Source organism: Colletotrichum higginsianum, chromosome 4 (assembly GCF_001672515.1).
Source record: "Colletotrichum higginsianum IMI 349063 chromosome 4, whole genome shotgun sequence".
NCBI classification, from domain to species: Eukaryota; Fungi; Ascomycota; class Sordariomycetes; order Glomerellales; family Glomerellaceae; genus Colletotrichum; species Colletotrichum higginsianum.
The window spans coordinates 4,146,053-4,173,767 of NC_030957.1; the positions used below are offsets into that span (position 1 = coordinate 4,146,053).

Consider the following 27,715-nt stretch of genomic DNA (forward strand, 5'->3'; position numbering starts at 1 on the left):
GGCCTGCGACGCCGGCGCCCTGAAAGACATCCAGCTATGCCTGGACGTGGGTTTGCAGTGGGAGGTTGGCATGTCGCCGAACTCGTTTCCCCCGAAGGTGATGATGATGTCGGGCTGACTGTTCGGAACAGACTGGCAAAGCACGACTGGACCATGCTCCAACTGCACGAAAACAAGGAAGCACTGTACGTTCGACTGGGCCCGTTCGCAGCAGGCCCAGGTTCGCGGAAGACGCCAGTCGTCCGGGAAGACGAACCTGCCAGATCGTAAGCGTCTGAAGTCGGGCCATAAGACGGCATCGCCTTCGACGACGGAACCCGGCGAGATTCAACCCGGAGAGTCTCACTCCAACACCGTTTTGAACTTCCTAGACGCCGAGACACATGAAGAAACGCCTGGTTTCTCTGCTGGAAGCTTTCAACTTGCCTCTGACTTCTTCTCCGTATCTCCAGAGAACGACGTCGTCAGCTACGACCCGCTGCCAGACGACTCCTCGTTCGTCTTCCCACCATCCTCGTCAATTTCAATCCCCAGTTTGTCAGATGGCCTGTCCGGGTTGAACCAGACAGACAATAGTTCTTCTCGAACCGAATCCATGTCGGGCTTCAGTCCGGGTACTACCGTGGGCATATCCAAGGCAGCGCGAAAACGATCTCGACATTCGCCTAGTTCTCCTACTTTTGCACCCTCCGGACTCTCCGAGTTCTCCCCGACCCAGAAAATGATTGTTCGAACAAACCACGGGATCATGACCGAAAACCTCATGCAGCTGTATCACGACGTCATGGAGGGCGCGTTATCGTGCTGGTTGACAGAGCAAAACTGCCCTTACGTGTATCCAGCCAGAGCTCCGGGTCTTGCAGGCCCGTCACCAAGTCAGGCGTATGAGCCGTTTCTAGCACCACCAAGTCTCTCCAGCAGAAACCGAATATATCAGCGCGTTATTAGACTCGACAAGTCTCTCGACTCCCTGGGAATCAGGACTCTGAACGTCTCGGAGGATAGAAGGGCCACGAAGGCACTTCATCTGGCAATCATGGCCTTCACGGCACAATGGGCACAGGGTAGCAGGAGAAGCCGAGCGCGATACCGGCCGGCCAACAACCCAGGCGAAGACCTAACGACCGACGGCTTCAGCGAAGAGTTCGACGCAACGCTCCGGGCATCGTTTTGGAACCAGGCCAGGAGGTGCCTGGACGATTGTGCCGGAATCGACTCCTTCAAAGTGGCCATGGCGGAGCTGCTCTTTGGTCTCACGCAAAAGTACAACGACGAACTCGACTGGGAAGACGCGGAGTTTGGTGACCTCAGCTTTGGACCGTCAGGGGAAACAGGTACCAAGGGATTTTGTACCGCAGAAAGGGTCCAAAGGGTCTTGGACGAAGAAGGGTACTCGATGTACGTGGAGCGTGGTGCTCGGCGGCTTCACGTTCTCAAGCGTCGCTCGGAAGTTTTCGACAGAGGGAGGAAGAGCCGCGGTAATGAAACACACTCGGAGGAGAAGAATACCATGAAGCTGGTTTTCTGGCTGGCCGTCATGTTTGACACGCTCTCGGCTGCAATCACCGAGAGGCCGCTCACCGTATCGGACGAAGACAGCCAGGAAGATGGACAGCGGCAAGGCTCGACGGATCGGAATGAAGAAGGCCCGACATCTCCAGCACCAAACAAGCGGTGGAACGACGAGCACATCATGAGAAAACAACAGAAGCTGGCCCCCCTACGACTGCCCAGTCCCGAGGATGCCGTCGCGAGAGAGCTCATCGACGCGGCGCCCGTCAAGGTCCTCTTGTTCCGGAAGATCACGCGGATCCAGAGCCTCTCATCACGGGGCGCAGGCCGGGCGGCCATCGAGGACGCCATCCAGGACGGGCTGGCAGTCTACCGCCACTGGAACATGACGTACGGCCCCCTGTTCCAAGACTGCGTGCAGTGCCACGGCGCGCTGCCGCCCCGGATCCGGAGCTGGTACGTGTGCCTCCTCGGGCACTGGCTACTGGCCGTGATGATCATGGCGGACTGCGTCGAGGTCATGGACGCGCAGGGCTTCAGCGAGTCTTCGGGGCGCAGGGAGCGCGCCGAAGTTGGTCTCGTCGGCCATCTTCGACGGATGGGCGCGCGGGCCGTGTCTGACCTCGCGAGAGCTTCGACGCCGCGAGACGATGATGCGGGGAAGTTGATGGACTTCCATCCGGCCATCAACGAGGGCGCGCTTCTGACCGAGCCCTGGACCATGGTCTTGATTCGGTCGTTCGCTACGGCGGGCACATTGCTCCTCGGTGAAGCCGCGGAGTCGGAGACCTCGGGGCTTTACGCAGGCGACTCCCGATTGGAATTCCTAGACAGATGCGAGGACTGCGTAAAGGCCCTTTGGTATCTGGGTCGCAAGTCGAGCTTGTCTCGCCAGGTTGCCGGTATTCTAGGGGGCGGCTTGGCTGCCGAGCGGTCCAGGACGCTGCGTCTGGATGATGGCCTCGCAACGTACGATCCATCGGCACTGGTCAACGTTATTGAAAGTTACTGAGGTGGATGGGCGAGAATGATGCCCCCAGGAAGTTGAAGTCCGCGGTCGGGCTCGTAGTTGTCAGACCGTCCGCCGTCGATATCGGGCCATCCAAACACAAATCGAGCACTCTTGTCTCTCTATCGAGTCGAGCCTGGAATCGTAAGCACGTGTGGTAACACCACTCAAGAAGCACAGCAGCTGTGAACATGTCGATGTAACCTCGGACGGGGCCGGTGGATCTTGACCGTATATTCGCCCAGCTCAGGGTCATTCATAGCCCCCTCCCCCACGTCAACGCCGGCGCCCGAAACCCAACAAGTCGGGCGTTTGCTCTTTGAGAAGTAATGACCTTTGGTCTCATAGGTCCGGCTACTTCCGGATGAGCGGATGGCCGCGCTGATCCGTTGACTCACGAACACCAAGCTGACCTCAGACGAAAGCCGCCGTGGCAGCCGCCCCCCATTCCGCTGCATGTATACGGCGACAATAGCCAAGCACATTTGGATCCTTCGGGGACCCTGCACATCGGCCGGCGCCAGCGCTAACGCATGGGTTGGGAAGGGCCCGGTCCGCACCGCCATCGGCTGCAGGATCTGAGCTTCCGCTCGCGGACCTCGGACCCCTGAGTGAAGTTGATTCACTGGAGTTCTGCAGCTCCGGATTGTGATGAGGCGATTCGCTTATGCTCTTGCAAAAAGATTGTGTTCCAGTAAGACGGACGCCTCTCGGATAAGCCGTCTGACCTTGACACACCACACAGGCAGTTGAGCTAAAAGGCTACTCAGCCATCCTCGCCAGGCCTATGTTGCCTGAGTAAGAGTCGTGCTCTCGGGTGTAGCACGACACTGCTGAAATACTACTGACGATGTGTGATTCTCCAATGGCTTGGTGGCTCAACTGAAGTCGTGGCATGTTGCCAATCCCGTTTTCACAGGGGCTGTAATCCTGCTCCCTACCGGGCAATTTTTCGTCGGGTAAAGATGGCAACTTTCGGCGCAGAAGTCGATCATGTGGACTTGCAGCAGTCGAACATAGCCCACGGGTAACCTAGGATGGGATTTGCGCCATCTTCATGTCCCGGTCTCACAAATGCTTTGTTCAACGATTACCTGTGTCCCTAGCTTCGACCAAATTCCTAAGCATTCTCTTCTCCTTCCCTCTTTGGAATAAAAGGGTTCCACAGACTTGCTATAACTGACGGGTCAGATCTTGAGTAAGATGGCAAAGTCCGCCGCATGGAAGGGCATGTATGATCTGGCATGTAACGTGTCTGCCAGTCCGCGGGAACGCACGCCATTCCGATGGGACCTGTGCGTGCTGGCTGATGACTTACTGGTATTTTCGAGTTCTGATGTAGGGGCGAAGACGCGCACTCGCGGGACATAACTCACCGCGGTTGGACATAAGCGACCTGATGGAGTCGGGACTTGGCTGCTTACTCCTGTCGTGACATTTTATGCCTCGATTTGTGGGTTTGATGCTGAGTATCAATGTTCATATGATATCCAAGGTTGATCCGTGACAAAATTGCGCGTCGTAACGGTCATTTGGGGCCATGGGCCTTGTGAGAATGTTTGAGGGTGCCACGCTAACATGTTCCAGCGTAGAAGTCATCGCTAGGGTTCAGTTCGTACAAGACCTCCCTCGGTTGTCAGAGTCACATCGAAGAGTCTGTTGCCTAGGAAAAGGGACGGATATGGTATGGATCGTGGAGACCTGTTCTCGTTTCATGCCCGTCATGGTCACAACGTCGGCGACAGTGACGTTTCCGAGACAAGTCGGGTCTCGATGCATCGTGAAGGGTCAGAGTTGGCTGACAAGTGTGTGAGAATTGAGCCAGGCGATTCGATGGGCCAGTAGCATCTGAAGATACTGTTACTTGCTCGTCTGCCTTCGTCTCAGCCGAGTGCCTGCCAACCACTTTGACCTGTAGCTTGTGCCCATTCGGGCCGTCTACTAACAGACATGGAACCACATAATGCAACTGAGGCATGGAACTGCGCGAGACCTACTCGAGTTGACCTCGTGAGTTGTATGACTGGATGGATGGTGTCACCAAAGTCAGCTCTAGGTGAGAAGTGGTACGCTGACGACGCTCACTGGGAGCGAGAGTGCGAGACCGTTGACGACACTGGGATCGCTAGCCCTCTGTGCCTTTCACAGCATCTTTCGATGTCAGGTTGGACGACTCGAGAGCTTAGGGGGAATCGTCTACTTTGAAACTATAAAAGACTCATAGCCGGACCTGTACGTTCTGCTGCTTCGAGAGAGATGAGACTAAGACTACGACTGTGCGGGCTGTTGCGACTGTTTACCTTCTTCAACCGGAATTATATCTGATAGTCCTCACATTCTCAAGATCTCAACATGTCGTCCAGATTTCTGGGCAAAAGCTGCCGCAGCCTTGGCCGCTCTGCCAAGCTCCAGACCAACAAGTCGAGACTTCTGGGTAAGTCTCCCAAGTCGTCACCATCTTCATCCGGTTCTAACTTCCAAAGCCTCCATTGCCAGTGTAGAGGTCCCTCTCGGCATTCCCAACGCTGCCCGGTTCCCTTACGAGGACCGGTACGCGGAAGTCATCAAGACCAAGAAGGAAGACAAGTCGTACCGGTACTTCCGGAACGTGAACCGCCTCGCGCACGAGTTCCCCCTTGCCCACTCGACCGACGAGGGCAGGAAGATCAACGTCTGGTGCACGAACGACTACGTACGTCTCGCGGGCCGTGACCCTCAACTCCCACTGCTCAGTGAATGGAAAGTAAACTAAAGCGGGTCAATTCTAGCTGGGCATGGGCGGCAACCCCGAGGTCCTGAAGACGATGCACGACGTCCTCGACCGGTACGGGGCCTGCTCCGGCGGGTCGCGCAACATCTCGGGCCACAACCGCTTCGCGGTATCCCTGGAGAAGACGCTGGCCAGGCTCCACGGCAAGCAGTCGGCCCTCTACTTCAGCTCGGGCTACGTCGCCAACGACTCGGCGCTGACGGTTCTCGGACAGCAGCTCCCCGGCTGCGTCTTCCTCTCGGACGCGTCCAACCACTCGTCCATCATCGAGGGGATCCGGCACTCGGGGGCCGACAAGCTCGTCTGGAGGCACAACGACCTCGCGGACCTCGAGCGGAAGCTAGCCGCCGTCCCGCCGGGCGTGCCCAAGGTCGTCTGCTTCGAGTCCATCTACTCCATGTGCGGCACCGTCGCGCCGATCCGCGACATCTGCGACCTCGCCGAGCGGTACGGCGCCATCACGTTCCTCGACGAGGTGCACGCCGTCGGCCTCTACGGGCCCCACGGCGCCGGCGTCTCGGAGCACCTCGACTTCGAGGCCCACAGCAAGGGCGAGCACGAGGGCACGGTGCTCTCGCGCGTCGACATCGTGACGGGGGCCCTGGGCAAGGGCTTCGGCACCATGGGCGGGTACGTCGCCGGCTCGAGCGACCTCGTCGACATGATCCGCTCGCTCTCGCGGGGCTTCATCTTCACGACGGCGGCGCCCCCGGCCACGATGGCGGGCGCCGAGGCGGCCATCCGGTTCCAGGGCGCGAACCCGCGCGACAGGATCCAGCTGCAGCGCAACACGCGCGCCGTCAAGCGGCGGCTGCTCGGGCACGGGATCCCCGTGCTGCCCAACACGTCGCACATCGTGCCCGTGATGGTGGGCGACGCGGAGCGCTGCAAGGTCGCCGCCGACATGCTCTTTGACGAGTACGGCATCTACGTCCAGCCCATCAACAGCCCCAGCGTGCCCGCGGGCCAGGAGCGCCTCCGCATCTCCCCGACGGCCGCGCACACGCCGGAGCACCAGGACGACCTCGTCAACGCGCTGGTCAGCATCTGGGAGAGGCTGGGGCTGAGGAGGTTGGACGAATGGGCGAGGGATGAGAGCGGCGCGGTTGCCGAGGGGTGGGAGACCACCGGCCTCGAGGCGCCTGTCTGGAGCAACGAGCAGCTGGGGCTTCCGGAAGACGTTCCGGAGCAGGTGACACGGTCTGATGTCAAGAGTCTTCCCGTTTACTCGGACAAGAGACCCGCGTTGGAGGACACGCGACTTACATAGACTCGTAGATGGTGTAGTCCCCTTGGGTCACCGGGTGAGGGAACCCATGTTTGGAACTCCCTCCGCCTTCTTCCGAATAAAAACTTTGTGGTTTACAGTCTTGGAAGTGAAAGCAAAACACGATGTATGCAGTGTGACGGGCTGAAGAGTTGAACAACACTCAATGCGAAGCTCAGAAACCTTCTCGGTATAGTCAGCCAGCCGAGCTCTCGACATGATCAGACCAGGCAACCGAGTCAAAAGTAGAAGACTCCCGCACTAAATCCAGGGGAATACGGAATGGGGAAAAAAGTAAAAAAAGCCATTGTAAGCTTACTTTCCAGTCTACCTAAGCGCCGGTCGTCGCAACGTTGTGCAAAGAACCACCCCTTTGACAGGGGTGCGGGGATGAGAGTCTCGATGTTCCTCGGCGTCAACACCCGTGATAGCAGGGAGTCTCCCATCAAGGCACTGGGAGCTTTATCTGCATTGTGACTTTGCTGTCTTTTACCCCCCGTCTAATCCACGATCACATGATGGAGAGAGCAGGACCTCTGGGAATGGCTTTATGGAGGCGGAGGAGGGTTGGTTTAGGATGCCGGCAGGAAGAAATCGAGGGGATAGCTTAGGCGAACTTCCTGGCCATTGCGGGGTGGATGTCGTTCCTTTTCATGGAGAGGAAAAAGAAGAGGGAGCGAACATGAGATGTCGAACCTTGTTTTCAAGGGTTCAAGGGATGAATCACAACTGTGTGGATGAGGAACAATGCCTTTCGGCGGCTTTAGGATGATAAACATTAAGTCGTGAATTTTGGAGACTTGTTCCGAGTGGATGGCTATGTAGACTCAAAAAGACATTGTCGCGTGAGAAGCCGCAAGCATATTTCTCATCGCCGACCACAGGTCTGCAGGAGGGATAGTTGATGCTGTACCAACATGACGGCGGTGCAACGAACTGACATATCGCACATCGTCCTTGTTTGGGTCGCATCGCACTTGGGGGGCCGTTCTGCGCGTTCTCGAAATCCACTGCGTCCCAGGCATGACTTCATTACGTGCCATCGCTCATTTCCATACAGAGCTTAGCCGTCCATGGTCCTCCGTCCAACATGTATTTCCTTCGCACTGGGCCTTGTCTGGGGCCTCGGTGGCATTGTCGACCCGAGAGACGGGGCTCAGATGGTGTGTCCCCTGATCCTGGTCGTCCATGTCGTTGCTTGGTGTCGATGCGCCGTCGTGTCTTCGTTGGTATCGTCGTTTCGTTGTTCGTCGGTGCCCAGGTTTCCGAACACTGCAGGGTATGACCGGTCATATCGATTGGCAATAGACTCAGGACATAGCCCTTGATGCCCATTTCAGTTGCTGAGCCACAATCTAGAGCTGACTGTTCGTTCTTTCTTCGTGGGATTTTGGGGTTTGCCCGGGTATCTTTGGGTGCCTTCGAGGGAGCTACCATTGAGACGTTCGTCGCTGTGGCATGAGATATTGCCGTCGGTCACTCGAGGAGGCGACCGGGGAGAGGAAGAGGTATATTCCAGAGCGACCCCCAGCTCCATAGATGCAAAGTATGTATGTCGGCATGGTTTATGTAAGAGTGTACTATGTCTCGGCACCGAGACGCCGAATATGAACATGAAATGGGGGGGGGGTATAGTATGGTAAATGCCGAAAAAACAGAGAGGCGCGCATGCGGGAAGGAGTCGTCTAGTTGGTCTTCTGCTTGGGGGCGCCCTTGAACTTGCGGGTGATGGCGATGCCAGCGACGCCGGCGACCATGAGAGCCTCGACGCTCAAAAGACCGACCCAGATGACGTTGAGGATCTGGGCCTCATAGCCGCTGCCGATGTACATGGTCATCTTGTCGTAGAGCATGGGGTACGCGCCGGAGACGAAGAGGAAGACTTGGGTGACGTAGAAGGTGTACCAGTAGGGACTGGAGAAGAGAGGGACACGACGTTAGCAGCTGGACGGGACACAACGCAAAAAAGAGGCCGGCTCGCTGGCTGGCTGGCTGGCTGGCGAGCGGGCGGACGGGGCCCATCTTATATTAGACGGGACGACGGGAGACGGGGGAGGAAGAGGAGGGGAGATGGGGGTGGCGCTTTGTCCATCACGTTGATGAGTTTTATTGTGTTTGCGATCGTCCGTCCGCGCATCTAGCCCCAAAAATAAAAGGAAGATAAATTGCGGGGATCTTGAAACCTTGCGGCATGGAAGAACCATGAGCATCAAGGGAGGGAGGGGTGGCCCCACGAAGCTGGCTTGCACTTGCGCTTGGGGACCCGGCGGTGGGAAAGGAAGGTGTTGTGATAGACGGGCATTGCGGATTGAAACGGCGAACGCCGAAGGTAGCAGCAGAAGACAAAGAAAGGGGACGAAAGGGCACGAGGCAACGAACGCATGGGATGTTTGCGTTGCTGGCGTTGATCGATTGTGACTCGAGAGCGAGTTCAGACGAGGTTCAGACGCCTGGTTCAAGCCACCGAGCAAGCAAGGGGACGGGGTGGAAAAACAGGAAAAGAAAGGAATAGATAATGCAAAGAAAGGGAGGGGTAGGAGCATGAGAAAGAGACAGACGGACTCACCGGCTCTGGTCAGTCAGACGAGTCCACCTGATGCGTTGATGATCTGGTTCACCGGCCTGAGAAGCCTGGACTGCGAGGATGATTCCGGAAAGGCAGAAGGACAACAGGAACATCATACGCTGGAACAGCGTGACGTGGTTGTTATAGTCGAGCAGGGTCTCGAGGAGGGCGAACATGATGATGACGACGGACGCTGGTTTGGGGGATGGATGGTAGTGTGGTGGTGTGTGTGGTGGTCTGTCGGTTGGTTGGTGCTGGCGGTGAGACCTGAATGGAGAGAGTTGGGGAGAATGGGAGGCGAGTGAAAGGATTCTTCTGGACACGTAGGGGCGAAATTCTGGAGCCGTATGCGCGTCGGTTGCAGAATCAAGCAACGAGTTGCAGTAGTGTTGTGTTGGGGGCGGATACGCGCAGTAGCTGACTTGATCTTTGCGGTGTGACGGCGTCGAAGAACTGCAGGGCAGCGCAGGACAGCAGCACAAAACAGGGCCACGAGGACAAACGACAGAGTTGTTAGGGGGGCTGGGAGGTAGCGTCCGTTGCAACGGGCTGAACCTGAACCAAGCTGAAAGCTGGCTGAGCTAAGACGAGACGAGACGAAGCAAGACGATCGAGTTTGGGCCGCTCGTTTAATGCCGGCCGAGATACTCTAGTGGACTTGGTTGATTGCGATTATGCGTAGATCTGCAGGTGAAGTGAGTCGCCTGTCTCTGGGGGGGAGAGCAGACTTGAGAATTGGGAAATGGATTAATCAAGACAAGACGAACTGTATTGTTCCGTCTGGGATGTATGTATCTGGTGGAGGAACGAGGGGACGAGGGTACGAAGAGAGAGGAGGGGGAGTGAGAGGGGAGGAGGTAAGGGAGGGGTTTGTGTGGTGGTGGTGGTGGCGGGCGAGAATGAAAGAAAAGTCGATGAATGGTGGGGAAAGTGTCTAAATTAAACAAAATTAAACAAGGCCCCACATCATCTCTTATCGCGGTCCACGTGTCCTTATCGTCCGTTCCAAATTGGGCGGCGCCGGTTCCTCGGCTGGCGGGCCTGGCGAACCGAGACTCTCACTGTAGGGAAGTGTTTGTTCAGTGTCCACTTCCGCTGTGCCGCTGTTCCACTGTTCCGCCCAGTCCACTTGCACTCCACTTGCAGCAGTCCAGCCCGGTCCAGTCGAGGCCTTTGCCGCCGCGGCGCATCAGCATCAGCAGCAGCAGCAGCAGAAGCAGCGGCGCAGCAGGGCTCTTCTCTGCACCCAACAATCTCGTGGCTACATCCGCTGTTGGTGTTGGATTGGGTTGCTTCCTTCCATGCATGCAGCAGTTTTCCACGCTAGTTCTTGCGTTGACCGAGTCGACGACACACTACCAACCCCCGACGGGCATCCCCGATGTTTCGTTGTCCGGTACGCGGGATAGCCACTGGCTCAAGAACCGCACGAGCTCCGGTGTGGAGATACTGCGCCGCCGATGCCCGTTCAACGCCGGACTGGCAACCCCCGTGTTGTGGGTCTCACACTCAGCTCGCACCCAAAATCACTGTTTGCTACCCACCTTCCCACCTTCCCCTCTCGTTGTACGGATACTCTGGGTACCTTACCTACTAGGATACACCGTACTTCTCATACATCAGCATCAAAAGGCACCAACCTCACGTCTTCTCAGTTACGACTTCACAACAAAACACAATGTGATAAAGTCGTTAACCCTTCGCACGCCGCACGCCGCACGCCGCAATCGCTACCTCACTTGGAACACTCCGCCCTTCACTCGCAGACAAACCAACAAACTTGTCAGGGGTGCGATCCTCCTCGTCGACTCGTCACCAGTAACAAACAATCCATAAATTGCAGACGCCCGCCATCTCAGCCTCTCCGGAGGACCTCTCTGATGCAGCAAACAGTCGTCCCGGGATACAAGATACGCACTTCCCTGGACCCGTGAGGTTCGAAGTCGCTCGGCCATTCTGTGTCGTCAGGATGCATACCATGAACCCCGTTGTCTTGCGCGCTTCCAGCGACGCATCTGTCGACGAACCGATGGGTGCGCGCCACCCTTCGCGTCTGCAGACTCATCGTCACCTACCACTATGAGCCTTCCCCCCCTGCAGAATCTGGACGATCCCTTCCTTGCCCATGAAACACTGCCGCATTTCAACGTCGGTATGCTGCAGCCTGCATGTCTGCACCGGTTGAAGCGCTTAACATTGGTCCAACCGGCCAATGACCTCGAAGCATTACGTCTTGTTGCAGTTAACCGCCCAGCCATCCGCCATCAACAAAACCCCACCACTTGCCACACCACGCCCCAAGTCTGCCGAGTGACAAGAGCCGACTTGGACTGCTCTGCGTTGCCGGGAGCCGCATCTCGGGAAGCATGTCGTCCTTCAACAGCACCTCTCGAGACGCTGCTCTCTCGGGAGACAAACGCCCATGGATGCATACAATCCCCCGAAAACCCCTTTCCCAGACGAGGATCACCTACACTCCAGTTTCGAATTCCCTACGATATGAAGAGATAGACACACAACCCGAAGATGCCCAAGGGTGTGAACATCCGACTCAGCAGGAACCTTCATTCAGTTACAGCCGCTTCGCGGATGCCAACGACGTTACCAGGGCCGAGACGTTCAAAACAAACGACACGGGCTTCAACAGCTTGTTCAAGAGCCCGGTCGCTGTCAGTGTCAGCGGTAATGGCGATGGCGATGGAGATGGCGTGGACAAGGTGATTGTCGATCGGAAAGCAACTTGGCGGCCGCAGTGGCTTCGTCCAGCTGTGCTTACCCTGTTTGTCTGCTTCTTTGTCCTTATCACCGCCGCTCTCGCCATCATGCTGCACTACTCGCGGAGGAATAACGGACTGTTTCAAACCGGCCAGAGCTTGGTCCACGTTTACGTGTGGCGCTTCGGCCCAACTGCCAGTAAGTCGGGGCTTGAAGGCCATCTTCCGTCCACCGGGACCCCGGCGGAGCCCGATCAGTTTGCTGACTCCATGCTCTTCCAGTCATCACCGTCTTGTCCGTGTTGTGGGCAAGGGTCGAACTACAGGCCATGATGTACGTGCCATGGTTCGCTCTGCGCCGGCAACAGCCGGATGGCAGGGTCACCATGTCGATTGACTATCTGTCAATGCTCTCCCCCGCTGCCTTCATTCGCTCCATCCGAGAGAGGCACTACCTTGTTTCACTGGTGACGATAGTCTCGGTGGTTTTGAAGGTCCAGATCATTCTTGCCCCTGGTCTGTTCAGCTTCGCGACAGTCAAGACTCCCGCCAGTATTGGCGTCCGCCTCCAAGACTCTTTCGCGCGAGTTCTGGACGACGATGTTGTGAAGCAGACAGACACGAGCGCGTGGTATATGGGCAGAGCCCTTCGGAACTTCGACATGCTTTATCCCTTCGGAGTGACGGACGAGATTGCCTATCAAACCTTTGCGCCGATGAACGGAAAACCACGGGGGACTATTGACGAGCCCGTGACCGCCGTCGTGGATGGCTTTTTCACCGACCTCGACTGCCTACAACTAGCGGGCTACTCCATTTCCAAACAGCTTCAGGAAAATAGCAAGCTTGACATCTACGTCGACCTACATTTCCAAGGCTGTGACGGGCCCATCAGCCTCCGACACGCGGGAGCCATCCTCGACCCTGCCAAAGGCAACATCACCTACTGGGCCATCAAGTCCAACCAGACGAGGGCATGTCCCGGGTTGAGACAGGATGTACCGCCGTTCCTGTACTACAGCGCGGTTTTTGTGCCCACATTAGCCAACTCCTCCCGTATCCGGTTCGAGAGTGCCGGTGCTGTGCTTTGTGAGCCGCGTGCCTGGCTATCCAAAGTCCAGGTGACTGACGACGGAGTTGCCCCGAGGGTAGCTCTGCTACAAGACCAGACGAGAACGCCAGTCCTGACCAACATGTGGACCTTGATCGAAAAGTCCGTACCGGCATCTCAAGGTCAATGGGACACCGAACCAACCACTACCACTTATGTGAAAGGACCGGCCAGCGCCGCCAAAGCCTTTGCAGGGGAAGTGCTGCAACAAGGGAGGAAGGAAGATCCGACGCTCTATTCCAACGAGGCCATTTATGGCTCCGTCATGAATCTCACTCGTTCCCTCGGCCCATTGTTGGGGCACTACCGACTTCGAGCAAAGGAAGACTCTGCAGTCGTCGGTTCGACCTTGCGGAGTGTCGATCGTCTGATGGTAAATCAGTGGACTTGTCTGCCGATGATTGCTTCGTTCTTGCTAGTCGCATTCATCGCAACCTTTTTGCTGATACGGTACAGACAACAGACATCCTTTTGGTACCGAAATCCTGCGACGCCTCTGGGCAACCTGGTCTTCCTGCGGGATCATCCTCACGTTGCTGCTGGCATTTCCAGCCGGGCAGCGGAAAGCCGCAGTTGGGTCCGTTGCAGCTTCACGCCGATGGTTCTGAGGACCTGGGCGCGGCTCTCGTTCGGCTTGTACGCTTTCCTCCTCTTGGGAGGTCTGCTTCTCACCCTTCGCCTTTCAACCTCATCCAACGGACTCGCTACCATCGAAAAGGAGGGCTACCTGCACGTCGCCTGGACTTCTCTCCCGGCTCTGATAGCGCTCGGGGTGTCTCTTTACATCAGCTCATGCGACTGGGCCTACAGGGATCTCGGAAACCTTTACCGTCTCTCCAGGAAGCCCTGCCGCTCACGCGAGCTCGACCTTTCTCTCTTGGACATGATGGGTCTAAGGGCCTTGTATCACTCTGTTAGGCTGAGGTTGTGGTCCATCACATGCTCGCAGGTCTTGGCGCTGGTTTGCGGCGTCCTGACCTCCCTCGCCTCGGTCTTGTTCACCGTAGAAGTTACGCCAAAGGCAACAACGGTCCAGTTTCAACAAAATACGGTGTTTCGGATACGAGATGATGTCGAATACAGCGAAAGCTACGAGATTAAGCAAACGGAAATAGCCACACTCCTCCTCCAGCGAGAAGCCAACTTGACGTACCCGAAAAACACATTTGACGATTTAGTATTTCCTGTTTTCGAGAGCATGGAGACCTTGGACGTGTCTAGAAACCTGTCGGTCACCATCAACACACCCGCGCTGAAGCTGCAGCCTAGTTGTCTTGAGGTTCCCAGAGAGGCGTACCGACTCACATTCCGGAATTACACGGAAAGTGGCAAGACGTGGTTCTACTCTGACTACAACGAGCACACCCCTTGCCCCAGTGGCGACGAAGTGGTCAACATCACGGCGGAATTCCCTTTGGGTGAGGCGAGCTTGTTCGGCAAGGCGTACGCGGCTTCTGATATCAAAAGCATATACAACCCGGCAAATATCAACTTCCAGTGCAAGCTCAACGACACGAGCTTGAAGAACTACACAACGACCCTACACTACACGTACGCCTGGGGGGAGTTCTCGGTAGCAAGGAACGACTTTGACTGGTTCTCCGTCTGGAGGTGTAACTACACCTGGGCCGAGCTGGATACACAACTGAACATGATAGCATCCGACGGCGAATTTGTCATTGACCCGGAGAACCCTCCAAGGCCGGATTACTCGAGTGTGAGGCCCTTAGGATCGCCTCTCGACCTGCCTCCGACAGAGCGGGCTCCTAATGGGCCCTTCGGAATGCTTCCGGATATCCGGATCTCTGACAAGCAATCCATCGGCGTTGCGTCCGTCTTCAAGCCCCTAGTCGAGCCCTACGGGCCATTGCCAAAGGAGGCTCTGGGAGACCCCAACCGGGTGGGGGAAATCCTGGGGCTGTTAGGCCACGACGTCGGCTTCAGCGTCGCGCAGCTTGCCAACACGGAGAACCGAAGGATGATCGACGACGTTCTGGACACGACGAGCGGGGCTCTGCTCCTGGACGCGACCGTGGTGGACCGTGACCGGCGCCGACTCGTGCAGGACCCGAACGTGACGTACTTCGTGGTCGGGATCCTGGGCGCCGTAATCCTCGTCAACATGTGGGCGCTGGCGTCAACCGTGCTGCGACGGCGCGGCAGCGAGAGCTGGCTGCTGGACATGGACGTCCGGGGCCTGGCTCCGGACGGCTGGCGCAGCATCGCGTCGATGGCCGGCCTGCTGCGCGAGTCCAACGCGTCGGCGCACCTGCCGCCGAGCACGGAGCTGCTGTCGCAGAAGGAATTGCACGGGCAGATGTCGGACGTCAGCTTCCGGCTGGGATGGTTCCGCAGGGAGTGCGACCAGACGCGGCATTACACGATTGGCGTGATGGAGGACGGGGAGTTCAACTTTATGGGTGTTCGGAGGACGGTGATGAGGGAGAAAAACGGATTCCCTGACCCAGGAGAGGGTGGATGGGTGGATTTAGGACATGACGATGTCTACGAATTAGACATCTCTGGGACATAGCATTGTACAGCAAAATTGAGAATAGCAAACCAGCAATCACTGCACGGGTTATCTGACCTCTCCCTTGAAAGCGTGAGTGTTCTGACAACGTATGGAAACTGGTTGGGCGATGAGAATACCGGGCCCGTCAATATCTGTCTTTTGAGGCGGAGAACATGATAAGAGGAGTTGAGGTTCGAAACTTGTAACTATCGGTTTGTCAGTTCTCACACTATGAAGCCTCTCCAGGTGGTTGTTGGGCATAAACCCCGCCATTACATGCTTTCTCAATCATGCCATGCCTGTTTTCTCAACTCATCATCACATTGCTCCGAGGTACGTAGCCAGTCATTGTCATAATTCAACCCGTCGAAGCCATGGCATTCGGCCCTGGCTGGGTCATCATTCACTTGCGTTGTGACAAGGCCCTTGTTGTTCCTCGAGGAGAAGACTTGGCTTCAGCAGGACAGGTACAATAGTGTCTCTTCTAGAGACTTTCAAGAAACCCTCTTCTCAGTCCCCGTCACACATGCTGAAAAGAAAGTGAGAAACGGAGCAACACACCGGCTTCTTTCATCCAGACAACCCCGGAATCAACCTGGAGCATCTCAAAGCAGCAGGCGGTCTGGATTTTCTTTGTCGAGCCCTTGCACTCCCATTGCCGGCCTCCAGACTGCCTCGCTCCTTCCTCACAACTACTCTTGAGTCTCTACCACTTCTCAACTCACTCCTCTTCTCACTTTGCCCACCAAAAAACAACTTCTCACGGCAACTCTTCGCCATTCTTCACCACTCTTCACAACAAAAGACCATCCAGCCCCTCATCACTGCTGGAATTGCAGTGAATCACATGTACTCTCCCTTTGGTTGCCACCCTCTTTCTTTTGCTACTTATTGAGTCCTGGCTGACCCTGTCTGGGAAGCATCAGATCTTTCACCTACAATTTCTTAGCCACCAACAAAACATCCTGAAAAGAAAAGCTCAGATCGCCAAACCGATACACTTCAGTCACCATGCCCCGCCCTCGCAGGAACCCAACCAAGCCATCTTCCGACGCCAGCTCTACCAAGAGCGCGTCCAAGAAGGCCATGCCCAAGGCCAAGGTCGCCACAAAGGCAGCCCCTTCTTCCTCTCCTGAGGCCGTCAAGAAGAAGGCAAGGGCGACAGCCAAGAAATCAGAGGAGAGAATCGTAGCAGCTCCCAAGCGAAAGATCCCAGCTTCCATCTCACCTCCTGCAAAGCGCCAGAAAACCAGCACTGCCAAGCCGATCGATTCAAACGCGACCGCCTCAGAATCTGATGTCTTCATCCCAAAAACCCCACAGGGAACAGTTCAGACCGCAGACAAGGTGGTCCAAGAGATTCAGGATGGGGATTCCGACCAGGACCCTATCCCTATGGCTGTCTACAGCAGTCGCACTCGCCGAATCAAGGCTGAGATTGCTAGACTCAAGTCTCAGTCTTCTGCTGCAGCTGATACTTCGCCTGCTGACAGCCTCTACACCTCTGATCTTACCCCAAGCAAGCCTCCCAAGATTGTACTAGCCAAGAGAGACAGGCACAAGGCCCCCAGCAAGGAAACTAGCAAGCGCTCCAAAGCCAACATCGTTTCCCACCCGGCGGCCATCGACGTACCTGAGGGCCAGATGCTAGTCTCCAAGGCAGACTACTACATTCTCATGCGCCGCACCGTCACTGTCAACAAGATGGTCATGAGCTTCACCGAATCGGCCTGCGATCTCGAAGACACGAACGACGACAAGCAAGATCCCGCCCTGGCCTACCTGTTGGCCGAAGCCCGCTCCCTTGCCTTTGGCGTCCAGTCCCTCACCAACGCCATCACACAGCTTCCTGTCGCAAAGGAGGGTGAGAAGAGCGTCCTGACTGGACAGGCTTCTGGCGTTAAGAGAGCTGCCGCTGAGAAAGAGAGCATGCCAGCTGCAGTTAAGGAGCAAGTGGCCACAAAGGATGATGAGATTGTTATCAAACAGGGTGCCAGTGAGCTAGAGAAAGACGCTTTGGTATCCAAGTAGGACTCCGCAAAGAAGCCTAGAGACGGGTAGAGAAGGATGTCGCAATCAGACTGGCAAACGCCACCAAAAGACTTTTACTGGGGGTACAAGGACAATACAGGGAGGGTAGCAAGCGGACAGACACTTGCTGGGCGTGGCTGCATTAAGGGATAGATCGAATGGAGTCTCTGGCAAGGGAAAGTGGACAAAGTGTTTCTGTGTGCCAGGTTGGCACCTTACCTACAGAATGAGTCAATAAGAAAGAAGCATCTACATCGTCAGCATGTATGACTGGACCCTGAAAAGACAACCTATGTGACAGCCGGGACCAGGAGAGCGAGAGTAATAATAGGGATTGTGTCACGATATATTCGTGGTGTTTTTGCTTAGAGGCCCAGCTTTGCCAGGCTGCACATCGCAGACCGCCCATAGAGATCGTATTTCTACGAGCCACGAGCTCCCAACCCACACTCTCTCAATTTAAGCACTTTACACACTTCAGGCCCTATGCCTAGCTGTGCAATCTAGCTCGTGAGAGATTGTCTTCCATTTATCTAGGGGAAAGAACTGCCACACACCCAATAGCACTGAGCTCGCCATGGGGCAGGCATTTTTTCTGGCCCTGTCAACCACGGGTTGGAACACAGACGAGAGGGCCGACGCTCTTGTCTCCAGGGCTGGACCCTTGGTAGAATATGACGCGTCGTTCGCTGGACTGAAGCAGACTTCTACCTTTTGGTTCATGAAGGGTGTGCTTTTTCAGTTCTTTGTCGGCTTCAGGGACTGCCTTCTGGCGAGAAGCGGCTGCATAACCTGCTGGTAGCATGGTTTTTGACGTCGCTTTGAGCTGCGCCTATTGTTCACACATTGTGGGCCCGACTCCGAAGGGAAATGATCCGGAATTTACTCAACTTCAACGTCCTGGACTTGTGTGCCGGCTTGGCATAAGGATAAATGAGGTTTAAAAAATTCGCGTGATTATTCAATACTGCTTTTGCTAAAGCTAGCTGAATTAAAGAGACTCCAGTAAGTCCTGGAGTTGCTCGGCCTTGGGAGCCTTTTGGAACTCTAAACGCAAGTCAGGGCCCACGATGCTGCTTGATAGGCGAGTATATCTACTTTGGTATGACGGAGGTAAGTCTGTACCCGTATTAGGAAGTATGTCAAAAGACGGTAATCTACTGGTGATCCGAATTGACCGGCGAGGGCAGGCACCAACCTAGTGAAAGACTTCTATGGATATACTCGTGATCGATTTCTCCTGGGCCCTTTTCGGCGAGGCCGAGGGCCTTCTCTCGCCTCCGTAAGTGTACATAAGAAGATATGGACGTCCCTCTCTTCCGGACGTCAGCTCATCAAGTTCAGCAACAATCGTTTCGTAAACGACACTGCCACGCAGGACTCGCTTCTCAATCACGCGATGCAGATCAGCAAGCTGTTTCTCGCAACTCTGCTGCCTTTCATGTACTCTGCCCGGAACCCCTGTTCACTCGCTGAACCTCATTAACCATCAACAGGGCTAGCGCAAACACCCACACGTCGTGCTGGTGCCAGACCAAAACCAGCGACGAGTGCCAAAAGTCGGCTTGCACTGCTTACGGCCTTACCCGTGCATTTTTCAACCTCCCTCCGGCATACAACATATATAACGCAGGAACCAGGTGGCAAGGGACGGTATGTTCATTCCAAATTTCCAGATTCCTCGTATCTTTCAATATTGGACTTGTCTAATCATTAACCTTAGTCCTGCGAAGTGGCTACTCAAGATGAGATTGTCAAGGGTGGCCTTGGAGGCAATGAGTACGAGAAAGTGTGCCAGGATAAATGCCACGTTGGTTCGTCATGCGATGGTTAGGCCGACACTAGAAGAAGTCTTGCGGAGTTGGTTCGACATGTGACGCGTAGGCCAACATCCGCACGCAGATTAACAAACTCAATTCAGATGCTTCATAACAGCCATCTACCAATATGAATTTGTTTGCACTTGGCTAGAAAGTCAATGGAAGCAGTTGGTGTCGTATCGGGCAAAATGTTCCGCTTGTATCGGGAGCGGTGTCAGTCCAGAGGATAAGAGTCAACTTTAAAAATGCTGGCAGCAACCCAGACGGATATTTACAGGGCCAAACTAGCGAGACACTTGCGGAACGTCTCGGGCTTGATTCTTCCAGGCTGTGATTGGTACGGCAGGCGGTCGTTCATAAGTTATGCGGTTGTTCGACTGCGAGTTGTGAAGCATATGCAAAAACAAAGCAACAGAAAGTTTACCCATCTGCTCTCTTGCGCTATACTTTGGCAAGCAAGCTACATCCTCTTGAGTGATAAATAGCCATTACTCAACTGGGTTTCTTGAAAAGAGATCCAAAATCCGTCGAAACTTGGGATTGGAAACTTCCAAGACGTACACAAGCATGGGATACTTTGGTAGAGCAGCAATGCGTGACTGAGCAGATCCCGATCGCGGAACAAAGTCGACCTTGACGGTTACGCCACCGCCAAGGTCACTGCTGACGTCGACATCCAGGTTGCCAACATCCAGCGCGCCTCTGGGATGCCTGATGTTCTCCGCAACATGGTTTTGGCACGCGCAGATCGTGCGGGGTGCGGTCGAAGCACCCGAACGGCAGTAGGCCCCGCTCTATGGCGCCGTCGGGGCCGGGCAGCGCGACGGCCCACATGAGTTCGGCGCCGTCTAAGCGGGGGTGGCCACCGGGCACGGGGTCGTCGTAGACGAGGCCGACGGACTGGCCCCTGTGTGCACTTGGTCCTGGATGGTGACGAAACCTGACTCTTTGGTGAGCAAGTAAGCCCAGTCGTTGATGGTGCCGTCGGGCTTGGAACCCCATTTGTGTTAGAGGTGTTCTCCGCGCGAGAGGCCTTTGACGAAGGGAATGAGTTCAAGGCTGAGTCCCGTCGGCGAAGATGACGAGTTTTTTTCTCAGTGCGTACGTTGACATGGCTACCACCATTTAGTATAGTGAACTCAGAGCAGAGTCGGGTGGGCAGGGAGGCGAGAGTGCGGTGGGGGAGGAAGATGACATTGTGGTCGATGGGAGGAGGGTTGAGCTAGGCTGAGGCCATTATGAGTGAGTTGTGGAGAAGTTGACAGATTCAATTGAACAAGCAATCTATCTGAAGGAAGATAGCTCCATTACTGACACCGTCAAATCAGTTGGTTCCCCAAAAGCTAGAGAAAAGAGAATTGACGGCCTGATCTTCCTAGGACACGGCCCTGGAATAGAATCATTCTTGACTGGCTTCAGGTCGACTTGAAAACTTCCAAGTCGCGTAGCAAAGCAAGATATCTTATCTTCAGCGAATGGCTATCAAATAAGTAAGAGGCTTAAAAGGGTTTATCACCAGCGTTCTTCGTCATCGCCAGCATGACGCAACGGGTGTTCGCGAACCGTTCATAGACATGAAAGACGCCAATCAAGCTTCTCGAAAACACCACTGTCATCATCCCGCGTCTTTCACATGTGTGGTCCAAGTTGGGTTGGCGGCAGTGCTTGGTTCTGAAGCGAGCCTGCAGGCTACGAGGAATATGCGGTCATGCCATGGCCAAGCAATAAGCTGACTGCATATGAGGCCATGAGGATCATCAAGCCTTCAAGCACGGGTGCCCGATCACAGCCGTCCGGCATGCAACTCAGGAATAGGGTCACAGTTTTATCAAGAGTTGAACACCCCTGATACTGATTGGTCCCCTCCGGAGAGGGGTTCCCACATACGTCTGCATCCTGAGATTATTTCCATAAAACCCATGCCCACATCTCCTGCGGTGGGTCGTGACACGAATGTATCAACGGGTATTCTCACTTCTCACGACTTCTCTCGATTCGATCGCAGCAATGAAAGACTCGTACCTCGCCATCGCCTTCGGCACCGTCCTTCTCATCACCTATATCATTGACAACCTGCTCCAGGCGAAGAAAAAGAATGCCGGACTCCTTCCCCTTCCGCCTGGGCCCAAGGGCCTTCCCTTCGTGGGAAACCTGCGGGATATGCCTACACCGGAGGTTCTTGCCGCTCACCATTGGGCCAAACATAGGGATTTGTACGGTACGCATAGTTATGGTTCCTCGATTCAGAAAAGTCTGGTCTGGGTCTAAACGATGTCGCCGCTCGTCGCATTAGGCCCCATCAGCACCGTCAGAGTGCTAGGCAACACACTGATCATCCTCAACGACGCTCAAGTCGTTTTTGACCTCTTCGAGAAGCAGTCTCTCGTGTTCTCATCGCGGCCAAAGCAATACTTTTCCTTCGAGCTGTAAGTAGGTGTCATGCTGGAGAATCGCAACATCTCTATCGTCTCCAGTGTCTGCCTTGCCACCTAATTGCGAAATGTCTTCTGACACACTCATCAGGGTCGGCTGGAAGCATGGAACGGGTGGTCAGCAGTACAACGACACGCTGCGCTACCACCGGAGAAGCTTTGCCCGCATCATCGGCACGCACGCGACGGCGAGTCAATACAACAAACTGCAAGAGGCTGAAGTGGGCCATTTCCTCTTACACGTCTTGGACGATCCTGAGGGCTTCAGAGAGTACATCCAGAAGTCAGTCAAGGCTTTCCCATCGATAAGATACACGGAGAGACTGGCGAGTACAAGACTGACAATCTCGGCGACTAGGCAAGCGGGTTCCGTCATTCTGCAGATTGTTTATGGCTATAACACCGAGCAATCTAAGAAGGATCCCCTTCTCGCCATGATGACCAAGGTGATGGACGACCTTACCAAGTCGGCTGCTCCTGGGGCCTTTCTGGTGGATATCTTTCCAGCCTGTGCGTCTACACTTTGCCCTCCTCTACCTGTTTAGCTAAAGACTTTCAGTTGCGTCGTTCTGATTGTCAGCAGTACGTTTTGTACCGAGTTGGTTCCCCGCAACGGGCTGGAAGAAAATCGCCAAGCGAATGGCCTTCGACTTGAGGGAGGCTGTCGAAAAGCCCTATGCCTTCGTCGAGAACCAAAGAGCTGAGGGCAACAACAGGCTGTCGTATCTTTCGAAGCTGATAGAAACGAGCGGAGATACACCAGAAGAGATGCATCGCAACAAATGGTCCGCGGCGTCCCTGTACGGCGGCGGGTCGGACACGGTAGGGCCAAAACCATGCCCCTAATCCATGGCACAATTCGGACCATGAATACGGGAACGTCATGTGCTGACAATGTTTTGAAGACTGTAGCGTCCATTGCAGCGTTCTTCCTCGTCATGACTGTGTTTCCCGAGGTACAGCAGAAGGCACAGGCTGAGATCGATCGCGTGGTGGGGGCTGAACGGCTGCCGACGCTCGACGACCGTGAGCGTCTGCCGTACGTAGATGCACTTGCGAAAGAGGTTCTCCGATGGCACCCCATCGTGCCGATGGGAGTCCCTCACTCGAACTCAGAAGACGCCACCTACCGAGGTTATCGCATCCCCAAAGATGCGATCTTGCTCCCAAACATCTGGTAAGTTTGTGTGCGGCACCTCGCACACACGCTGTCTCTCTTGGCAGTAGTAAAACAGACTGTTTGTTGTTGACAGCCCGCGTGTTCAGGTGGCTCACGCACGACCCGGCCGTGTATCAAGATCCCACGGATTTCCGGCCCGAGCGGCATCTGGAAGGTCAAGACAGGGAACCAGAGTTTGATCCTCGTAGGCTCGTGTTCGGCTTCGGCCGCCGGATTTGTCCCGGTAAAATCCTCGCCGAAAGCTCGCTGTTTCTCAACATCGCGCAGTCGCTGGCGGTGTTCGACATTGCCAAGAAGGTCGTAGATGGCAAGGTTGTCGAGCCAAAGGTGGATTTCGAGGATGGTTTGATCAGTCATCCAATGGATTTCGAGACATCAATCAAGCCCAGGTCACCCCGGCACGAGGAGTTGGTTCGGTCGATTGAGCAGACGTTCCCGTGGAAAGAATCAGATGCGGAAGTCCTAGAGAGAATGAAGGGCTAGTTTGTTCCGTCTCATGTAGTCGGGCAGGCGGGTGACGTGATACGCGTATGCCAGTCGCGTTTCCGAACTATCTAGGTGTCTATAGCTACCCAACATGGCCTTCTGTGTTGAATTCGAACTTTTCAATTACAGCCGACCAACGCGATCCGTCCTTCATTCGTCTCCATATTCTCAACGAAATGGAAGATCAGTCTTTATTGCTATGGAAGACTTCGCAGAAGTTGTCTCCCTGATCCGGACGGCCTCTCTGGATCACTAGCGAAGAGTTCAAGCTACTTTTCCCAGGCTACTCGATCGTCGACCAGGACTTCTACGGGCTCTTCAGTTATGAAGATAATGTTCCAGTCTCATTTCTCCCGTGGTCTGCGTCAGAGACGGCCATCTAACTCCTGTGCTTAACGAGGAAGTATATCCAAGTGTTGAACGGAGCAAAAGAAAGGCATTCACGACTTTGTTCGGTGACTCGTTGTTCAAGGGGATGGTGTTGTTATTGTTACTACTTGATATTGAGGAAAAGGCCTGCGGCAGGGCCGGTAGGAAGTGGACTCTTGTATCCCTACCTTATGACCCGAGGTCCGTGGTCCGTGGCCCAGCGGATCGGGGTTGATCCGGAGCTTCAAAGTCGCACCGATTCCAACAGTATGGACTGCGACGGAAAAACGACAGCAAACGTGTGATCCAATGAAGGCATTGATACCTCCATTCGCATGAACCTGGCCTGTATGTCGTTTAGAATCAAAATGAATGCTTTCTCAGATCTAAATCTTCAAGTAACAACGACTTCAGGGAACGATTTGTGCACTTAAAAGACTTGAATGGATTGTGATGAACTGTTGGAATGCCAGTCGGATTGCCGATGAGACAGTGGAGACGATGGCCTGGATAGGCCAATCAGATCACACGACTCCAACTCCGTCAGAGTGGGTCCGCTGGCCGGCCATATCACGGCCTTCGTCGATTGCTGCCCTTCACCTTAAATCCTCTCTTCTGTAACACACCTGCAACACGAATAACCTCACTCTATTAAGCAGCTCATTTTACTCGAGCGACCCTGTGATACCAAAACGTCTCTACAGCCTCCCACAGGAGTAGTTTGAATGGGGTTTAAAGGTAGCTGTAATTAGCTGAAGATTTGCCTCCTGAACTTTAACTAATTGCGTCGGACTTCAGGAGTATAATGAACACTCCGCAAAGCGAGAATTCAAGCACAGAAATTAATAGCAACAGAGCGGATTCACCGAAATCAAAATGCGTATAGACAGAACTGAGCATAAATACAAGAAGTCCTCTGCTGTTTTTCTTGACCTGATTTCTCTTCAATTGTCAGTTTAAGCACCTTTGTCCGCCCACGTTCCCCAGCAATTCCCACCACGATTCGCCTAAGCCTTCATCATGAAATTCCAAGTCTTCATTATCTCAGTTTTTGCAACTTTCAGTCTTGCACTTCCAACAGCACCCGAAGACAAAACATCCAACCTCATTGAGCGTCGACGTGGCCCAGTTCCCTGCTCGTGTGCATCTTCAGGCTGCACTCCTGGAGCCCCGCTGACCCCGCCAGGATGCACCCCTTGGTAGAGTCCTAGCCGAGACAACTGGAATCGAACCCAAAGCGTTTCGCTTTACCGGGACCCAGAGAATAAACTCACGGACGCCAAGTTCATCTCGACAATTGTTGGTGATGGCATGGAGATTGAAGTCGGGCTTTGATGAGTGGGCTGTTTTCAGACAGAAGAACCATCAGTTACAACTCATCAAGAACTACTTCAGGCCATGTCTTAAGTACTGTTCCCAACAATCATACACAATTCCTCAAGCTCCATTCTGTGCGGATAACAGGATGAATAAATACAATACTTTCCATCTTATCCTGGTTGCTACAGTATCTACATCATAGTGTGCCACTGCAGGTTTAGATGTCGGCCAGAGGGCGTGGTGAGCATAACTTTGTCGACGTGCTCCTGGACCTTCTTGGGGAGGTGGTCCAGGGAGTCGGAACTTGGTGATGGGTGCGTTTATCTTTGCCTTGTTGGCCGATGGAGTGGAGGCGGGTGGGCGTGTGGATCTGACAGATGCGGTGAAGGGCGGGCGTTGTGAGTGCGGGGCTCGATGTCGTCGAATTTTCAGTCGTCGACAATGTCAATGGCATTATTACCGAGAAGAGTTGAGAGCTGCACAGGTATTAAATGTCGATGACGGGGTTGGTTTTGGTTCTACAGTAGCGTATATTGTAACGGTCCGAAGTGCAGCTATTCGCAGGTGCAGTACTTAGTTTATTCGTTGGTCTGATTCTGCAGCATCTGCCCCGCGGTAGGTGGGATATCCCGCCAATTGCCCTTGCTAGACCTTCTCATGTCCTCCTAGGTGGTGCTCGCGTCCTCGAGGCCTCGTTTGTGGTCCGTAATGTTCGTGAGAGAGTTCAGACATAACAAGATGGCTCGGCCGGGATGCGATTTGGAAATGTTATTCTCTTGAGGTCTTTAGGCCCGCTATCATCGCCTTGTTTGTGGTCGCCTCGGTACTTCGCAGAGTATGAGTCGTGACTCGGTGGCTACAGCCGAATGAATGATCAAAAGCATGGGAGCTCTTCATGCCAGTTTGTAGGACCCTGTTGTGGGCTCACCGTCAGTCTTGCTTCGTTTTTAACTGAGTCTGAGAGATCAACCTTGAGTTTTGTGGTCTATGCCAGGCGTGACGGGAGTTGCATGCTATAGCCCTTGTTGACGGGGATGAGAGCAGAGGTACGTCTGCAATGGCTAGGGATGATTTGGGCAATCCCAGGCTTCCAATTTCATGCTGGTTGTTACACCTTGAATTGCTCGGGGTGAAATAGAAACCTGCAAGCAACCGGAAGACCCCTGTTCCCACAGATAAACTGTTAGCTGTCCCGAATAACTTCACCTACCTGAAAGGCTGGACCGACCAACCCATGTGACATCGGTGCCAGGAATAGGGAGGGAACCAGGACTTTCGGCTTTCTCACACAGCACAAAAAGATTCCTGTCAAGTAAATCTTGGTAGCCATCAGGCTCTGCGGAAAGCAAGGCAATGTTCTGAGGTCAACACGGTTCACGATATCACCACAGCCGCCGTATAGCGCGAAAGTAAGGTAAGCATCGTCATCGAACACAAATCGTGCGATCCTAAGCTAGCTATTTTACTGCAAAGTGTATTGCAGTGATCTATAATCGCACGCAAATCGATAAGTCGCGTCTCGCCTGCCTGTTGTGGGGTATACTGTCAGTTGAGTTCCGTCCAGCCAAGTTTTCGCCAGGTTTTGACTCACCATTTAATGCCAGTCCACCATACCATTACCTTTCTTTGCGATTCATACTCTAGAAAGAAAGAACAACCCTTCAGGTTCAGGGGCGCCAGTTGTCGTGGTTGAGCTTGTAATGCTATTCCCTGGTATGTCAGTGGAGTTCTCGACGAGCACCTCTCCCTCGGGGAAAATGACATACCCGAGTGCGCGAAGATCGGTGAACGAAGTCTCTGGTGCAGCCGGGGAACTCGCACGAGAACTGATTGGCTCTGCCCTCGTTTGCAGGTCCCTCAGACGCGGCAGTGTCGGAGTCCGAGGCAGAAGCCTTGGCCTTGGAAGCGGTTTTCTTGGGAACCGGACCCTTGGGGGCCGATTGCTTTCCCTTGACAGCAACGGCGGTCTTCGAAGGGGCCTTGAAAGACGAGGCCTTGGAAGACAAAGCCTTGGAAGACGAGGCTTTGGGAGCCGCGGACTTGGACGACGACGCCACGGGAGCTCGAGAGCTGGAAGCGGGAGCCTGGGGAATAGCGGCCTTGGGAAGATGGACCTGAGGCGCCACGGGCTTGGAGGAACTGGCCTTGGCAGGAAGGGCGGCAGCGGCGGCGACGGCGACAGTGGGCTTGACCTGGAAGACGGTTTCACCTGCCTCAGCCGGCTCCATCTTGACGAGATTCTGCTCGGCGATTCCCTGAGCTGCCTTGAGAACCTCTTCGATGGGCATTCCGGCTTTGTTCGCGACGCCCTCGAGCGCGTCGAGTACCATCTTTCCGAGGGGAGCAGCCATTCTTGAGAAGAGGTCAGTAGCTTGCTTTGTCACCAGGGACAAGGTGGACTCACTTGCTTGCTTTTCTTTGATGATGCTGTTTTGGGTGCTGCCTTCTGAGCAGAAATTTAGGAGATGGTGAAGGAGAAGGGTGAAGTGAAGAAAAGTTTTCAAAGCCTGCGCTGTGAGAAGTCGAAAGTCTTTTCCCATCTGGACGGTGAAAGGGTGAGACGGTGAGGGGCGAGAGGGTGAGAGAGCGTCATGTTGTGGCATTCCGCGGAAT

The 27,715-nt window shown here is 54.7% G+C and overlaps 9 protein-coding genes across 9 annotated transcripts; 5 read left to right on the forward strand and 4 right to left on the reverse strand.

Annotated features, from left to right (window-relative positions):
• Nucleotides 1-1,036: 1,036 nt before the first annotated feature.
• On the forward strand, nucleotides 1,037-2,524 carry CH63R_06550 (C6 zinc finger protein; the record flags this gene model as incomplete). The annotated part of the gene is made up of 1 exon (XM_018301525.1): nucleotides 1,037-2,524. The coding sequence occupies one exon, from the start codon at nucleotides 1,037-1,039 to the stop codon at nucleotides 2,522-2,524; it is 1,488 nt and encodes a 495-aa protein (XP_018159375.1).
• A 2,349-nt stretch (nucleotides 2,525-4,873) lies between these two features.
• Nucleotides 4,874-6,561, forward strand: CH63R_06551 (5-aminolevulinate synthase; the record flags this gene model as incomplete). Its single annotated transcript, XM_018301526.1, has 3 exons — nucleotides 4,874-4,955; nucleotides 5,005-5,213; nucleotides 5,290-6,561. 3 exons carry the CDS (start codon nucleotides 4,874-4,876, stop codon nucleotides 6,559-6,561), a joined length of 1,563 nt encoding a protein of 520 aa, XP_018159376.1.
• Nucleotides 6,562-7,590: 1,029 nt separating this feature from the next.
• CH63R_06552 (uncharacterized protein) lies at nucleotides 7,591-7,995 on the reverse strand (the record flags this gene model as incomplete). Its single annotated transcript, XM_018301527.1, has 1 exon — nucleotides 7,591-7,995. The coding sequence occupies one exon, from the start codon at nucleotides 7,993-7,995 to the stop codon at nucleotides 7,591-7,593; it is 405 nt and encodes a 134-aa protein (XP_018159377.1).
• Nucleotides 7,996-8,243: 248 nt separating this feature from the next.
• Nucleotides 8,244-9,300, reverse strand: CH63R_06553 (uncharacterized protein; the record flags this gene model as incomplete). The annotated part of the gene is made up of 2 exons (XM_018301528.1): nucleotides 8,244-8,472; nucleotides 9,125-9,300. 2 exons carry the CDS (start codon nucleotides 9,298-9,300, stop codon nucleotides 8,244-8,246), a joined length of 405 nt encoding a protein of 134 aa, XP_018159378.1.
• Nucleotides 9,301-11,490: 2,190 nt separating this feature from the next.
• CH63R_06554 (uncharacterized protein) lies at nucleotides 11,491-15,482 on the forward strand (the record flags this gene model as incomplete). Its single annotated transcript, XM_018301529.1, has 3 exons — nucleotides 11,491-12,037; nucleotides 12,121-13,286; nucleotides 13,413-15,482. 3 exons carry the CDS (start codon nucleotides 11,491-11,493, stop codon nucleotides 15,480-15,482), a joined length of 3,783 nt encoding a protein of 1,260 aa, XP_018159379.1.
• A 993-nt stretch (nucleotides 15,483-16,475) lies between these two features.
• Nucleotides 16,476-17,495, forward strand: CH63R_06555 (uncharacterized protein; the record flags this gene model as incomplete). The annotated part of the gene is made up of 1 exon (XM_018301530.1): nucleotides 16,476-17,495. The coding sequence occupies one exon, from the start codon at nucleotides 16,476-16,478 to the stop codon at nucleotides 17,493-17,495; it is 1,020 nt and encodes a 339-aa protein (XP_018159380.1).
• A 2,308-nt stretch (nucleotides 17,496-19,803) lies between these two features.
• CH63R_06556 (Glyoxalase bleomycin resistance protein dioxygenase superfamily) lies at nucleotides 19,804-20,428 on the reverse strand (the record flags this gene model as incomplete). Its single annotated transcript, XM_018301531.1, has 3 exons — nucleotides 19,804-20,026; nucleotides 20,088-20,255; nucleotides 20,421-20,428. 3 exons carry the CDS (start codon nucleotides 20,426-20,428, stop codon nucleotides 19,804-19,806), a joined length of 399 nt encoding a protein of 132 aa, XP_018159381.1.
• Nucleotides 20,429-21,322: 894 nt separating this feature from the next.
• Nucleotides 21,323-23,410, forward strand: CH63R_06557 (O-methylsterigmatocystin oxidoreductase; the record flags this gene model as incomplete). Its single annotated transcript, XM_018301532.1, has 6 exons — nucleotides 21,323-21,533; nucleotides 21,609-21,741; nucleotides 21,839-22,257; nucleotides 22,331-22,569; nucleotides 22,653-22,924; nucleotides 23,014-23,410. The coding sequence occupies 6 exons, from the start codon at nucleotides 21,323-21,325 to the stop codon at nucleotides 23,408-23,410; spliced, it is 1,671 nt and encodes a 556-aa protein (XP_018159382.1).
• Nucleotides 23,411-26,769: 3,359 nt separating this feature from the next.
• Nucleotides 26,770-27,453, reverse strand: CH63R_06558 (uncharacterized protein; the record flags this gene model as incomplete). The annotated part of the gene is made up of 2 exons (XM_018301533.1): nucleotides 26,770-26,805; nucleotides 26,869-27,453. 2 exons carry the CDS (start codon nucleotides 27,451-27,453, stop codon nucleotides 26,770-26,772), a joined length of 621 nt encoding a protein of 206 aa, XP_018159383.1.
• Nucleotides 27,454-27,715: the final 262 nt, after the last annotated feature.